Source organism: Microcaecilia unicolor, chromosome 2 (assembly GCF_901765095.1).
Source record: "Microcaecilia unicolor chromosome 2, aMicUni1.1, whole genome shotgun sequence".
Lineage (NCBI taxonomy): Eukaryota > Metazoa > Chordata > Amphibia > Gymnophiona > Siphonopidae > Microcaecilia > Microcaecilia unicolor.
The window spans coordinates 473545995-473562669 of NC_044032.1; the positions used below are offsets into that span (position 1 = coordinate 473545995).

General features: G+C 45.7%; 1 protein-coding gene across 1 annotated transcript in view; it reads right to left on the minus strand.

The window, feature by feature from the left end:
- SUCLG1 (succinate-CoA ligase alpha subunit) overlaps positions 1-15942 on the minus strand; it is a 74460-nt gene extending 58518 nt beyond the window's left edge. The window contains exons 1-2 of the mRNA XM_030191025.1: positions 15834-15942; positions 3218-3321 (exon numbers count right to left, since the gene is read on the minus strand). Of these exons, the coding sequence (XP_030046885.1) occupies positions 3218-3321; positions 15834-15873 (144 nt within the window). The 5' untranslated portion in view covers positions 15874-15942. The remainder of the gene's footprint in view (positions 1-3217; positions 3322-15833) is intronic.
- Positions 15943-16675: the final 733 nt, after the last annotated feature.

Sequence of the window (16675 nt, forward strand, 5' to 3'; positions counted from 1 at the left end):
GAATGGAAAACAAAAATGAGGATGTTATAATACCTTTGTATCGCTCCATGGTGCGACCGCACCTCGAATACTGTGTTCAATTATGGTCGCCGCATCTCAAAAAAGATATAATGGAGTTAGAAAAGGTACAGAGAAGGGAGACAAAAGTGATAAAGGGGATGGGACGACTTCCCTATGAGGAAAGGCTAAAGCGGCTAGGGCTCTTCTGCTTGGAAAAAAGGCGGCTGAGGGAAGATATTATAGAGGTCTATAAAATAATGAGTTATTATTATTTTTATTTATTTTTGTTACAATTGTACCCCGCGCTTTCCCACTCATGGCAGGCTCAATGCGGCTTGCATGGTGCAATGGAGGGTTAAGTGACTTGCCCAGAGTCACAAGGAGCTGCCTGTGCCTGAAGTAGGAATCGAACTCAGTTCCTCAGGACCAAAGTCCACCACCCTAACCACTAGGCCACTCCTCCACACCTGGCAGGCTCAATGTGGCTTACATTGTAACAATATAATTACAAAGTCGTAATAAGAATATACAGTTTGTGGTAAACGCAAAAACTAATGGGGTTAACGGAAAGTAAATTAAACATAGGATGAATTAGGTTCAGAAGGAAATGAGCATTAGGAGGTAGGCGTAGAAAGATGTAAAGGGATGGATATCAAGAAGGATATCAAGGGATGGGTATCAAGAGGGATAATGGGGAACATGGTCAGAATATGACTAATGTCAATAAGAATCAGATTGGCAGGTTTTGGTTAGGTTGGATCATTAGGATAGGCTGTCTTGAAGAGATGGGTTTTCAGTGCTTTTCTGAAGGGCAAAAGGCCATTGATGGTGCGGATAGATCTGGGTAGGACATTCCAAAGCTGGCTACCTAGAAATGAAAAATTGGATGCGTAAAAGGATTTGTATCTTATTCCTTTACAGTTAGGGAGGTGTAAATTGAGTTAAATATGGGAAGACGTAAAAAGAGTTGAACGGGTAGATGAGAAGCGTCTGTTTACGCTTTCCAAAAATACTAGGACTAGGGGGCATGTGATGAAGCTACAATGTAGTAAATTTAAAACGAATCAGAGAAAATGTTTCTTCACTCAACGTGTAAACTCTGGAATTTGTTGCCAGAGAATGTGGTAAAGGCAGTTAGCTTAGCAGAGTTTAAAAAAGGTTTGGACGGCTTCCTAAAGAAAAAGTCCATAGACCATTATTAAATGGACTTGGGGAAAATCCACTATTTCTGGGATAAGCAGTATAGAATGTTTTGTACTTTTTTGGGGATCTTGCCAGGTATTTGTGACCTGGATTGGCCACTGTTGGAAACAGGATGCTGGGCTTGATGGACCTTTGGTCTTTCCCAGTATGGCAATTCTTATGAGTGACACATGTATCGATCAGGTGCGAGATGACCCCTATTGTCGACATCTAGCCAGTGTGCGGGACCCCTCCCTTGACCGTCTCTCTGATGTATCCACAAGCTGGGAATGAGGCTGGCACAAGAACTCTGTAAGCCTGTATAGACTACAAATGCAGTAGTCCTGAAAGCTCTTCTTTGAGCATAGCCCAGATTTCCTCATGTAGGGAAGGCATTGGTACCGGTTGAGAAAGCTGTGTGGATGCAGCACAAGAGACAGCCTGCGTAGGTGTAGAAGATCTGGAAGACCTCAAAGACTCTCAATGCGATATGAGATGGAGATAAGCAGAACAGTCACCGTGGCACAGATGCTTCCCGTGCATCAAGGACATCAATGCAGGGGAAGTATAGGCAGAGTGTCTGGAGGGGTAATGATGGTGATGCTTCTTAGGCTTTTTCTGCTACAGGTCCCTCGATGGGACGCAGCACCGATGATGAGAACAGCGTCCTGACATGTTCGCAGCATCGAGTCCTATGTAGCACCTTCTCGATGTTAAATGGGTACACCCAATGTTCATGCAGGTTTCACTTCGAGTACCGAGTCTCCTGCTATGCTCAATGCCAAACCAAAAGGTTTTTCACACTAGAGTCTATGGGACTTAAGGGACCTCACCTGCATGAGCAGAGGTTACAGTGAATGTTTCGTGGTCTGGATCTAGGCACTGAATACACCAATTATGGGGGTCTTTCCCTGAAATAGTCCTATTGCATTAAGTACACTTCTTAAAGCCACTATGCACCCTCAATGACATGGAGGGAAAAACGTTAAAAGGCTCTATGGCCCAGGGAGTTCGAGTAGTTCTGCATCCGAAAAAAGGTCTGTCTCTAGACACGGAACACATCAATTATGGAAGTCTTTGCCTGAAATAGTCATATTGCATCGAGTACACTTCTTAAAGCCACTCGGCACCCTCAATGACATGGAGGGAAAAACAGCAGACACAAAGTCAAAAGGCTCTATGGCCCAGGGAGTAGTTCTGTACCAGAAAAAAGGTTGCTTCCCAGGTAGGAAAAAGGGCACAGAGGCCCCTTGGGCCGAAAATTGAAAAACCTTTAAAAATATGTATTAAAAATGAGTAAACTATATTACTGAAAAAGAAAATACAAAGAAAAAAACATCCTGAAAAAGGGAAGGAACCAAAAGGCAAAAGCTTTTTCACACCGAGAGATCAAAAGCACAACTTCTCTGCTCTGCAGAAAATGAAATACTGTTGGTCCTGCGCTCACGCGTCAGGCAGGAAAGCACCTGCACATGTATGGTGGGGGCACAGCCTCAAAGATGTAAAGTGACAGTGCACTTGATAGTGTCCACACCAGGCTCCCTGGATCACGTCACCCATATGTGACGTCCTCGGAGAAAGTAACTAAATTGCTAGCAATGTTGTAAGTTGCCTACAGCAAACAGCTTAAGTCATATTTGATTATAAAAATTATTGTAACAGATATTTTTATTGTACTATGTAGATTTGATTTCATAAATCGATCTCTTAATTATTGTTATTCCACTCTGGAGCTAGCTTGGGGATAAAGTGGATTGTAAAAGCCTAACATAACATGGCTTCATTTGTAAAGGCGAACTAAAATCCCAATTGTTGTTTTCTTAGCCAGTGACATTTTATTTGGTTTGAATTGGGATAACAATTGACATATAGAAAAGGAATGTTTTGTTTATGTTGATATAAGAAAATTTAATACAAGGAAAATATTACAAGAAGGGATAAATAAAACTGAATAGGAGAATCCGTCTTCTTAAGGATCTACCCAAATGAATATTAATCACAGAATAGAATAGAGTAGAATAGAATGAAGGCATACCTGCTTGCCAGTAAAACCCTGGCAAATAACCTTTGTGTCTTTTGTGATAAAGAGGTGCTGCCGTGAAGTTGCATAGGAACAATGTCGTACTCCATTTCGTGGAACTGAAAAATGACAAAAAAACTATTAATATTTCTATATGCTTCATTCTTTTCTATTAGAATATCTACCATCATAAGCAGAAGTTACAGTAAAGAAATAAAATGCATGCAACATATACTTTAAGGCACATTTCTCACCAACCAGAGATCCTGCTCCATTTCAAAGATGAAAACATCCCAGGAGATCTCTTTTTCTGATTTATAAAATAAAAAGTACACAGTTTTTTTTCCTGATGTTGCAGTACTTCTGCCAGCTCCAAATTACTGTTTCACTTAACAGTATACCAAAGGTTCTGACCTATGAAGTCTCATTCCATTTCATTAAAGACCGATTTTCTACTTGTTTCAATTTTGAGTAGAGTGATGTGGTAGCCATGTTACTCCACTTTTAAAAGTAATAAATAGAAATAAAACAAAAACATAGAAAAGAAAATAAGATGATACCTTTTTATTGGACTAACTTAATACATTTCTGGTAGCCATTCTTCTTCAGATCAGAAATAAGCAAATGTTTCACTGACCTAATGCAAGAGAACAGCTATGGCAGTGAAGCACTTACAGCACCGGTCAGCAAATATGGGAGAGGGGAAGCAAATTTGAGGATTGTAAGGATTTGCAGATCTTATGAAACTAAGAGGCAGAGAGGATATGACTGAAGTTTATAAGATTATGAGTGGGGTGGAATGGCTGAATAGGAACAGTTGTTTAATCTTTCAACACCATAAAAACAAGGCAACACAATGAACAAATCATTGAAGTTGTTGTTCAGAGGATATAGTCAAGGTGACAGATTCAAAAAAGAGGTCCGAACAAGTTCCTGGAGAAAACATCCATAAAAAAATTATTAGCCAAGTAGACTTAGGAAGAGATATTGATCATCCTTGGAAATAAACTGAAAGAAGATCATCTTCCTTTAACTCCTGGCTGTGCTCTAAACTGGTCTTACGTTAAACACTATGGTAAAATTATGTATAATCATACCTGATAATTTTCTTTCCATTAATCATAGCTGATCAATCCATAGACTGGTGGGTTGTGTCCATCTACCAGCAGGTGGAGATAGAGAGCAAACTTTTGCCTCCCTATATGTGGTCATGTGCTGCCGGAAACTCCTCAGTATGTCGATATCAAAGCTCCATCCGCAGGACTCAGCACTTAGAGAATTACACCCACGAAGGGACACTCTGCCCAGCTCACCACCGCCGAAACGGGGGAGGGGAATTAACCCAGCTCATCCCCACACAAGTGGGGGAGGGGAATCCGTCCAGCTCATCCCCGCGGAGCGGGGGAGGGACACCACACCCGCCGATGCGGGGGGATCTGGCTTATCCTGCAACCGCGGGAGGAGCTGACTGACCCTAACACCGCCGAAGCGGGAAGGGTACAAAACTGCCCTACAGCCGCACGAAGCGGGAGGGAGTGCCGGCAGAATTTATGTCTCAATCCAGCCCCGTAAAACGGGGGGGAGAGGAATGCAGCAGCTCACTGTAACACAAACTCGTCTCAACTCTTGAAGAATCCAAGTGAAAAAACTTGAACACGAAGTCTTTCTGAAGTAACTGAAGACTAAACTTGAACCTGAAATGCAACCAGAATAAAAACAGTACAGATATCTGGGAGGGGCTATGGATTGATCAGCTATGATTAATGGAAAGAAAATTATCAGGTATGATTATACATAATTTTACCTTCCATATCATCAAGCTGATCAATCCATAGACTGGTGGGATGTACCGAAGCAGTACTCACCCAGGGCGGGACATTGAAATCCCTGACCTCAACACTGAAGCTCCAAACCGGGCCTCCGCCCGTGCAGCCACAGTCAAACGGTAATGCTTGAAGAATGTATGAGCCGAAGCCCAAGTTGCCGCCTTGCATATCTCTTCCAAGGAGACGGATCCGGCCTCTGCCATCGAGGCCGCCTGAGCTCTAGTGGAGTGAGCCTTCAGCTGGATAGGCAGCACCTTCCCCGCGGCCACATAAGCCGCTGCAATGGCTTCCTTGACCCATCTTGCCACTGTAGGCTTAGCAGCCTGCAGACCCTTACGAGGACCTGCAAACAGGACAAACAGATGATCCGATTTCCGGAAATCATTGGTCACTTCCAAGTATCTGATGATGACTCGTCTCACATCCAGATATTCAAGAGCGGAGTACTCCTCTGGGTAGTCCTCCCTACGAAAGGAAGGGAGACAGAGCTGCTGATTCACATGGAAGCGAGAACCCATCTTGGGCAGGAAGGAAGGCACTGTGCGAATAGTCACTCCTGCCTCAGTGAACTGCAGAAAAGGCTCTCGACATGAGAGCGCCTGGAGCTCGGAAACTCTTCTGGCTGAAGAGATAGTCACCAAAAAGACTGCTTTCAACGTCAGGTCTTTCAGAGATGCCCTCGACAAGGGTTCCAAAGGCGGCTTCTGCAATGCTCTTAGCACCAGGATGAGATTCCACGCAGGCACCACTGAGTGCAGAGGAGGGCGCAGGTGATTAACTCCCTTGAGAAAGCGCACCACATCTGGCTGCGAAGCCAGGGAAGCACCCTTCAGGCGGCCCCTGTAGCAAGCCAGAGCCGCTATCTGGACTTAAAGGGAACTGAGCGACAGGCCTTTCTCCAGACCTTCTTGCAGGAACGCCAACACTGAAGAATTGGAGCAGTGAAGGGAGAAAGCGAGCCGTAGAAGTAGAGCGCTTCCTCGCTCTCAACATAGTGGCGATAACCTTGTCTGAGAAGCCCTTCTTCCTCAGACGCTGCCGCTCAATAGCCAGGCCGTAAGACCAAAGGGAGAGGGATCCTCCATCACCACGGGACCCTGATGTAACAGGCCCTGCTCCACTGACAGCCGCAGAGGATCGTCGACTGAGAGCCTGATCAAGTCCGCATACCAGGGACGTCTGGGCCAATCCGGACCCACCAGGATTACCCTGCCGGGATGCTTTGCCACCCGGTCTAGCACCCTGCCCAACATGGGCCAGGGCGGGAACACATAGAGGAGCTCTTGTGTCGGCCACCGTTGGAGAAGAGCATCTACTCCCAGGGATCGAGGGTCCCGTCCTCTGCTGAAAAAGCGCGGCACTTGGCAATTGGCCGATGACGCCATCAGAACTAGGCTCGGCTGGCCCCAGCGCTTCGTGATGTCCAAGAACGCCTGAGCAGATAGTTGCCAGTCTCCGGGCTCCAAGGTATGGCGACTGAGAAAGACCGCCTTGACATTCATGACTCCGGCAATGTGGGCCGCTGAAAGCTGCTCCAGGTTCGCTTCCGCCCACTGGCAAAGACTCATAGCCTCCTTGGCTAGAGGGGCGCTCTTGGTACCTCCCTGGCGGTTGATATAGGCCACAGCCGTGGCATTGACCGACCGGACCCGTACAGGCTTCAACACCAGTACCGGGATGAACTCCAATAACACCAACCGAATGGCTCTGAGTTCCAGGAAGTTGATAGACCACTTGCCTCTGCAGGAGACTAGAGCCCCTGCGCTGTCCTTCCCAAGCAGTGGGCTCCCCAGCCCATCAAAGAGGCGTCTGTCGTGACGACAATCCACTCCGGGGTCACCAGAGGCAATCCAGCAGACAACTTGTCTGTCTGCGTCCACCAGCTCAGCGCCTTGCGCACTGCTGGGTCCACGGGAAGGCGCACAGCATAATCCTCCGACATCGGAGTCCAGCGCAGCAGCAGAGATAGCTGTAGTGGTCTCATATGAGCCCTGGCCCAGGGCACTACTTCCATCGTGGCCGTCATAGATCCCAACAGCTGCACGTAGTCCCAAGCCCGAATAGGAGAGGCTACTAGAAACTAGTCCACCTGAGCCTGAAGCTTGACAATCCGACTGTCTGGCAGGAACACTCTGCCCACTTGGGTGTCGAATCGAACTCCCAGATACTCCAGGGACTGAGTCGGGCGCAGCTGGCTCTTCTTCCAGTTGATGATCCATCCCCGGTAGCTCAAAAGAGCAACTACCCGGTCCATAGCTTTGCTGCACTCTGCATAAGAGGGGGCTCGGATCAACCAGTCGTCCAGATAAGGATGGACTTGTACTCCTTCCTTCAGCAGGAAGGCCGCTATGACCCCCATTACTTTGGAAAAGGTCCGCGGAGCAGTAGCCAACCCGAAAGGGAGGGCTCTGAACTGGAAGTGTCGTCTCAGGACTGTAAAACGCAAAAAGCGTTGGAGAGGAGGCCAGATGGGAATATGCAGGTACGCTTCCTTGATGACCAAGGAAGCCAAGAACTCTCCTGCCTTCCCTGCCGCTATAACAGAGCGGAGAGTCTCCATGCGAAAGTGCCTCACTTTCCAGGCCCGAATGACCCCTTTGAGGTCGAGGATAGGCCGGACAGAACCTCCTTTCTTTGGAACCACAAAGTAAATGGAGTAACGTCCCTTGCCAATCTGATTTTTTTGGCACCGGAACGACCGCACCCAGGCGGATCAGGTTGTCCAAGGTCTGCTGCACTACCACAGCTTGACCGGAGACTTGCAGGGAGAGAGTACAAACCCGTCTCTTAAGGGTTGGCAGAACTCTAGCTTGTAGCCGTCTCTGATGACTTCCAGCACCCACGCATCTGAAGTTATAGTGGTCCACTCACCCAGAAACGAGGACAGCCGTCCTCCAATCTGCACTGGGGCGTGGACCAAGGCCCCGTCATTGGGTACGAGACCCTGGGGGAGGACCGGAGGGAGCACCTCCGGGACGGCGGTCTCTGCGAAAGGAATGCTGCTTGGGGGAGAAATTCCTCTTGAAGGAAGAGGGGGCAGAGGAACCCGACTTGCCCGGGCGGTACCGACGGGCTTCCTGCAACCGTCCTCTGGAGGTACCGGGACGAGTACTAACCCGAGCCCTGACCTCTGGTAATTTCTTGCCCCTAGACGTGCCGAGATCGGTCACGATTTTGTCCAGCTCGACCCCAAAGAGCAGCTTGCCTTTAAAAGGCAATCTAGCCAGGCGGGATTTAGAGGCGTGGTCAGCAGACCAATGTTTCCGCCAAAGCCACCGCCGCGCAGAGACTGTCTGAGCCATGCCTTTAGCTGAGGCTCTCCAGACATCATACAGCAAGTCTGCCAAATAGGCTAAGCCCGATTCCAGGGCCGGCCAATCAGCCCTCAAGGAATGATCCGAGGGGGAAGCCCGCTGCACCATAGCCCGGCACGCCCTGGCCACATAGGAGCCGCAAACTGAGGCCTGCAAACTTAAAGCAGCTGCCTCAAAGGACGACCTTAAGGCCGCCTCCAATCTTCTGCCTTGGGCGTCCTTTAGGGCCGTGCCACCTTCCACCGGCAACGCCGCTTCCTTAGTCACCGCAGTGATTAAAGAATCCACGGTAGGCCACAGATAGGCCTCACGTTCACTCACAGGCAAAGGATAGAGGCGGGACATAGCCCTAGCCACTTTAAGGCTCGTTTCCGGGACATCCCATTGAGCCGCAATTAAGGTGTGCATGGCATCATGCACGTGGAAGGTTCTAGGCGGGCGCTTCGTCCCCAGCATAATGGCAGAGCCAACAGGGGCTGAGGGAGAGACGTCCTCCGGAGAGGAAATCTTCAAAGTGTCCATGGCCTGTAACAACAGGTTGGACAAATCCTCTGGGCTAAAAAGCCGCGCTGCAGAGGGGTCATCCGCTCCATCCGAGCGGGGATCTATCTCCTCCAAGGAATCCGCAAAGGATCGTTGGGAGACCTCAGACACGCTGCCCTCATCTACATCGGAAGAGACAAAAGTCCTCCAAGGCCTGGAAATCAACCCGAGGGCGTTTACCTCTGGGAACCTCAACCTCTTTATCAGAAGAGGGAGCAGGGGCAGCGTTTTGCATGAGGAAAGCCTGATGCAGCAGCAAAACAAACTCGGGGGAAAAACCCCCCAGACTGTGCACTTCCGCAGCCTGGGCAACAGCCCTAGACGCACTCTCAACCGGCGCTCGCACTAGCGGGGGAGAGACATGCTGCGCATCCAAAATGGCGTCCGGCGCGAAACTCCGTGAAGGAGCCGCGCGGGAAGAACGGCGCTTAACTTTAGCCGCTTTGTGCCGTCGCCCAAATTAAGGGCGTTCATGGCATTAATGTCTCCAACCTCAAGGGCGGCCCACGAAGAAGCCGTCCGAACGCGTGGCCGGCCAAGATGGCGGAGGCGAGGAGCGGGGGATGGGCGGTTATGGCGGGAAAAAACCGCCACGCCGGAGGAACGACCGGGACATTCATCGGTCACTAAACTATCACCCATCAAGGGCGAATCAGGTTGTAAAACCCCCTCATCCCCTCTAGAAGCGCTCCAGCGATCCGGGGAGCGACCCTTTGCGCCCTCGCCCTCCGACGCCATTGCCACGAGGAGAAGAATCGGGGAACCCCCTGCCCGCTATAAAAAGGTAAAATTACCTGCTTGCCGCTCCGAGCTGTAACGAACTGGTGTCCCAGTGAGTAGCTGCAATGAACGTTTAAAGAAACGTCGAATTAAACGCCTTTAAAGACGTTTAAAATTTTTTTTTTTTTTTTTTTTAAACGGAGCCAGCGGGAGGGGGGAGAAAAGGAGGGACCTGGCACCACCAGGTTTGCACTTGCTCAAAAGAGCCCTCAACCCCAGGCCTCAACAAAACCTAAGGATTAGGCTTGGAGGCCTAGCCAGAGCTGCTGCTGTGTGTGACCACCACCTGCTGAGATAGAGAACATACTGAGGAGTTTCCGGCAGCACATGACCACATATAGGGAGGCAAAAGTTTGCTCTCTATCTCCACCTGCTGGTAGATGGACACAACCCACCAGTCTATGGATTGATCAGCTTGATGATATGGAAGGGGCCTTTTACTAAAGCTTAGCAAATGCTAACGGAATTGGCGCATGTTGAGAGCTAAGAAGCCAATAGGTCTTAAATGGGCTTCTTAGCATTTAGCAAACGCTAATTCCATTAGCATGTGCTAAGCTTTAGTAAATGGGCTCCTACATAACCACCTTAAATACTAAGCTATACTCTTAAAACAACCTATGACTAAGCAGAGTACTATACTAGAGGCTTGTATCCCACAAAATCCCTTAAAAAGGGGGTGCAAGGCGGGTAACAAAAAGACCAAAGCTTAGCAATCACATAGCTACCAAAAGAAAAAGTATAACTTATGTATAACTACACAAATCAATTTCCTAAATTCACAAAACATACTCTGCAAAAAGGTAAGTTTTCAGTGCAACAGATTAAGACTGCGAACAACTGTACTATCACTCAGATAAGTTGATATTTGACTCTGGACAGAGCAAGAATATCTTTGGTAACAGTAATAGCACCAGAGCAAACAACTGTACTATCACTCAGATAAAGTAGTTATATGATATTTGACTCTGGATAGAGCAAGAATACCTTTGGCAATAGTAACAGCAACAGAGTGGAGGTTTTTTGCCTATGATGCAAGTGGGTACTCCATTAAACAACTGACAGTATAGCTGCAGAATACGGTGATACATCACAACACTTGAGGCTTTTTCCTCCAAAACAGAAAAAAAATGTGTGTATGTTATCGATCACATCCTTGAAACAGACTAAGGATTTCAATTGATGAATGTATTGTAATTTACTGTCCTTTAGTTGCTCATATATAGAAACTGAAGAATAGTTCAATATTAAGACAGGTATGGTGATGATTCATTCAAAAGTGAAAAGTTTTAAACTTCAAAAAACTATAGTGTGATGGGGGGGGGGGGGATGGGGGAAAGATACCCCAAATAGTTGTTAGCTTGATAGGAACATCTGGGAGAAGCAGAAAAGCAGTGGGCAAAACTGAACAGAGCCATTTTAAGGGCCATAAACTTTTCTGTAAGGAAAGTTAATATAAGTAAAAAGAAAAAAGAAGACCACTTTGATTCTCAAAAATACTAGCTGAAAGGAAAGGAGAGGAAAAAGAGGTTAGCCTTCATAAACTACAAGATATCACACAAAAAGAAAGGCAGGCAACAATAAAATGCTAAGAGAAGCTGGCAAAGTGGTAAGGAAAGCAAAGATGCAAATGAAAGAAAAAACAGCCAATATGTGGAATGGCTGTCTGGTAAGGTTGGCCTCATTGCAGCTTATACCAAAATCTTCAATACGGTAGACGCTCCTGATGGGGTGGATAACAAGAGGAAAGACTCGGTGAAGCTAGAAGAATGGCCCAGAATCTGGTAGCTAAGATTTAATACTAAAAAAATGCAGGCCATGCATTGGGCTACAAAAACCTAAGGGAGCACCACAGTTTAGGGAGTGAAGTATTTATGTGTATGAAAGAAGCATGAAACTTGGATGTGATGATGGGTAAAAAAGATGACCGAAAAAGCCAGGATGCTTGGGTGCATAGGGAGAGGTGTGCCCAGTAGGAAAAAGGAGATGATAATGCCTCTGTATAAATGTCTGGTGGGACCTCTAAATTAATTCTGGAGACTTCACTGCACTTTCAAAAAGGAACAGGATGGAGTCGATTCAGAGACTGATTACTAAAATGGTCATTGGTCTTTGTCAAAGTGTATGGAGACAGACAAATATCTAAATATGTACATTCAGGACAAACATAAGAATAGACATTCTGGGTTAGACCTATGGTCCATCTAGCCCAGTATCCTGCTTCCAACAGTGGCCAATCCAGGTCACAAGTACCTGCCAGAAACCCAAATAGTAACAACACTCCATGCTACCAATCCTAAGACAAGCAGTGGCTTCTCCCCCATGTCTCTCTCAATAGTAGACTAGGGACTTTTCCTCCAGGAACTTGTCGAAACCTTTTTTAAGCCCAAATACACTAATCGCTATTACCATATTCTCTAGCAATGAGTTCAAAAGCTTAACTATTCTTTAAGTGAAAAAATATTTCCTCCTATTTGTTTTAAAAGTATTTCCTTGTAATTGCACTGACTGTTCTCTGGTCTTTGTACTTTTTCAAAAAAGTGAGAAAAATCAATTCACTTTTACCAGTTTTACACCACCCAGGATTTTGTAGACCTCAATCATATTCCCCCTCAGCTGTCTCTTTTCCAAGCTGGAGCCCTAACTTCTTTAGTCTTTCCTCATATGAGAGGAGCTCAATCCCCTTTATCATTTTGGTAATTCTTCTCTGAACCTTTTTTAATTCCGCTATATCATTCTGAGATATGGTGACCAGAATTAAACACAATACTCAAAAAGAAAAGAGGGACAAAATATGATAGACTTAATATCTCCAAGGCATATATACACAGGAGGAGAGTCTCTTTCAACTAAAATGAAGCTATAGAATGAGGGTGTATAGGATGAAGGTGAAAGGGAGCAAACTCAGGAATAACCTAAGGAAATACTTCTTCACAGAAAGAAGGGTGAATTTGTGGAATGGCCTCCTGGTGGAAGTGATGGGAGCCAAAGACTGTATCTACATTCAAGAAAGACTGGAACAATTACATAGGATCTCTAAGGGCGAAGAAAGGATAGCGGATGGTATGGATAGCTAGATTAGATAGATCACGTGGTTTTTAATCTGCCTTCATTCTTCCTGTTTCTAAGATCCACTTTTTAGGATTTGCCAGATATTTGGGATCCAGACTGGCTGCTGTCAGAGAGGAGATGCTGGGTTTAATGGACACTGATCTGATTCATCATGGTTTTTGTTATGTTATCTACACCAATCATTCCCAAATTCTGGTGACCTCACAAGCTGAAACGATAACATAATTCACTCTGCTTGGGCTCAAAATGAGGCAGTGCCTGCAGCAGTTATAAGCCAATGCCAGAATACCGGATAGAGCAAAGCACGGACATAAGGGAGGTAGGGATGGGACTACATGAATGTTTTGCATGTTAAAAGTGTCCTAACAGACAAAAGAAACTTCAAGAAGCACTGACCTACAATGTGTAGCAGTGATGCTTGGGTGTGATTATTTGTCAAGATCTTGCTTTACCCCAAGTAACTAGTGAATTATAGCAGCAGTGGTCACCACATTAATTTAAATGCCTGCCATGGCATTCAAATTAATAGATATATTCAGTACTACTAAATATACATATACTGCCACTGGTACTCTTTTAGTTTAGACAAGTCTAAACATATAATTTTATCTGTACAGAAGCTAAATATTACCACTATTTGGCTAACCTTTGGTTGCTGCCTTCAATCTGCCCTTTATTAGATTGTAAGCTCTTTGAGCAGGGACTGTCTTTCTTCTATGTTTGTGCAGCGCTGCGTACGCCTTGTAGCGCTATAGAAATGCTAAATAGTAGTAGTAATTATATAGCTAGAGGCTGTTAGAGTTTGGGTTAAAATACATCGGCATAGTGTTTAAAAATTTTATGTTATGTTTTCAAGCCTCTAGTAAATACACATCTCCATTTCAAAATTGACCTCAGTTTTCAAAACTTGGGCACAGTACAGTTGGTACAGGATTGTACACTCATGTTCCCACTATGCATTACTGCAATACCTTCTCTAATCCAGCTCCACACAGCAATTAAGAAGTTGAAAAACACTGGCTTAAAATTACTCAAATCAAGTACACCCTTAAATCGAACAAATTCCAACTGCGTATCCTCAAGCTCCAATCAACAGAGATTTTGAAATGGCTAGCCCAAGAACTGGCATATTCTAATCACAAAATAGAAAATAAAATTAACTTTTTCTCCCTTTGTTGTTTGGTCATTTTATTTTTGTAATTGTGTTGGTCTGGGCTCTGGTTTCTGTTTTCCTCCATTTATTCTTAAATCTTGTACATTTTTTTCTCCTCCTTTCTGCTTTCTTCATGTTATTTTTCTGCCGCTGTCTGGATTTAATTCATTCTTACTATCCAGCCTTCGGTGTCCTCCTCTTTTTTTTTTTTTTGTTACATTTGTACCCCGCACTTTCCCACTCATGGCAGACTCAATGCAGCTTACATGGGGCAATGGAGGGTTAAGTGACTTGCCCAGAGTCACAAGGAGCTGCCTGTGCCTGAAGTGGGAATTGAACTCAGTTCCCCAGGACCAAAGTCCACCACTCTAACCACTAGGCCACTCCTACAGTCTACTGTATCTACCACTTTCCTTCTCCTGTCCCCATTACATTCAGGGTCTCCCTGCTCTCTCCCCACCCTTCCAGCCAGTATCTCCCTCCTCTCTCTTCCATCCAGTGTCTTTTTGTTCCCTTTCCATGTCTATCCTTGCATCTTCTGCTGCTACTTCTCCAGGCCAGCAGCAGCAAAACAACTTAAAGAAGTTTTGGGGCAGTAGTCTCTGCATGCTGTTACTTCTGTAATTCCCCCACCTTCGCTGATGTCAAACTTCCTATTGCTGGGAAATGGACCAGCAGAGCCAATAACATGTGGAAGGATATTCTGGCCCCTCCACAGCTTTAGGTTGTTTTATCACTGTTGGTCCAGAGAGGCACAGAGATGTCAAGTCACCCAGTTCTAGGCTGGAGATTTTGGGACAGTCCTGATTTTGAACTTATATCTCAAAGCAGTGTGGGATTTGTAGTACCTGATCCTGCCCATTGAAATCAGTGCTACAAATCCCATAATGCATTAGGATGGGGTAGTCAGAAATCCAGGACTGCCTTAATTAAATCTGCAGCCTGGAACAGACTAACTTGGCATCTCTAGAAGCAGCAACAGTGATGGGGTGACAGCAGGAAAAAGGTGTTACCTCAACCGATGCGCATACTCCCCGTGGAGGTCTCATATACCTCTTGGGGTATGTGTACCGCATGTTGGGAACCTATGATTTAATCCTTGTGGTGTCTGAGTACTTTAACTTTCTTGCAGTGCTGGCTTCATTTCTCAGGAACAGGATGGGAACACAGGCACTGCACACTTCAAACTATACAGAGATCAATGTAAATCCAGATTACAGGTACAAGAATTACAGCATTAGGGCCCTAGGGTAAGGAACAAGAGTTTTTTTTTCTTCAGGATTACAAGAAACTGAGTTTAAAAAAAAAACATGTATTATCATCTGGCAGCGTGCTGCTCAAATTTAGTACAAGCCACAATAACCAAGGTTTGAGAACAGGCCCTTACGTGTGAAAAACAACTAGTCTACACTGTCCACCTCTAAATCTGCTACATTCACTCAAACTACTAACCTATAATACTCTAGTTTATAAAAACAGATAAGGTACAAAAACGCCAGCCTATACTTAGCCACATTATTCTCATTGGAATTAAAGCACATTTCTTGAAAATGATTATGGGGTTAATGGCTTTCATTATTCACCCACCTCCTTCACTGATTTTATCTTTGTGTGGGAAGGGGCGGTAGGCTGATAATCACAGCACCCCTTTTTCTGAGGCCTCACGTGTGTGAAGTTCCTCAACTCCGAGTCAGGTTGCCAGTTCAGAGCTTCCGGTGACCCTTTTAATGCGGGCACCGTGCACCCCTAGACTACAACAGGCAAACCAGAGCAGGGCGGCCGGGTAGCTGCGGGTAAAGACTAATCAAAGGTCGCTTCCGCAATTGTATCTACATCAGCCCGCCCGCCCGCCCGCCCGCGTCCCAGAGGCACCAGACCCTGAGGTCTGAGCTGCAGGGCGACAAGAAGAATGGGTCCGGGTAAAGAGAGGCCCCTGAAATACTTACGGAGTAAGCGCACAAGCTGCCCGCCGCCACGCTGCAACATGTTTTTTCCCCCCCACCCCCCCTTCCGCGCAGGTCACTGGCAATGACAGTCGCCTTCACGGAGGAGCTGCGTGCGCAGCGAAGGGACGTGGAGGAGAGGTTGCGTAAAAAAGAGCGGCTTTCGCCACTGCCTGAATACACGTTGGTGAGGGAACTTTATTTTTATGATGTTAATCATTTTTTAAAAATGCAACTGGAAATAAAGCGTCTTTTAAAAAAATGAACACCTGCAACCTTTGTATGCATAGACAGTCTGACTGAATTTGGAATTATGGGAAATGGAGTTTTCTAAAAGCTTTGCAATTCACGGTCAACTGGGGGAACAAAAAAGGGCGGGGCAAGCGAAGTCTAGAAAACAACATTCTATGTTCAGTGTAATGCATCATTACACGCGACGCCGACGATAATTAATGTGGAGCATGTTTTTGTTTGTTGTTTGCTCTATTCTCCAAGTTGAGTCTTTAAACAGCAAAAAATAATCAATATAGGAACTCTCACTAAAGTGAAGTAATTTTTTGCAGTTAGTGTGTGCTGTTTACATAAACTAGGGCAGAGTGGTGGAGTTAGGTATTACACTTCATAATAAAAAATAAGTGTTTACTAAGTTGTTTCCAACAACATGGGATTCCCTTTCTTTCCCATCAGAACTCAACAACAACCAGGAGGTTTAACATTAAAATTAAATTCACTATAACCTTAATGTTCAAATATAAAGAGCATTTTCCCTTTCACCAAGTGAATATTTAAATACTTACACATTCTACTTTCAAGGCTTCAGCGCTGAGATGCAAGATAACGTCAGT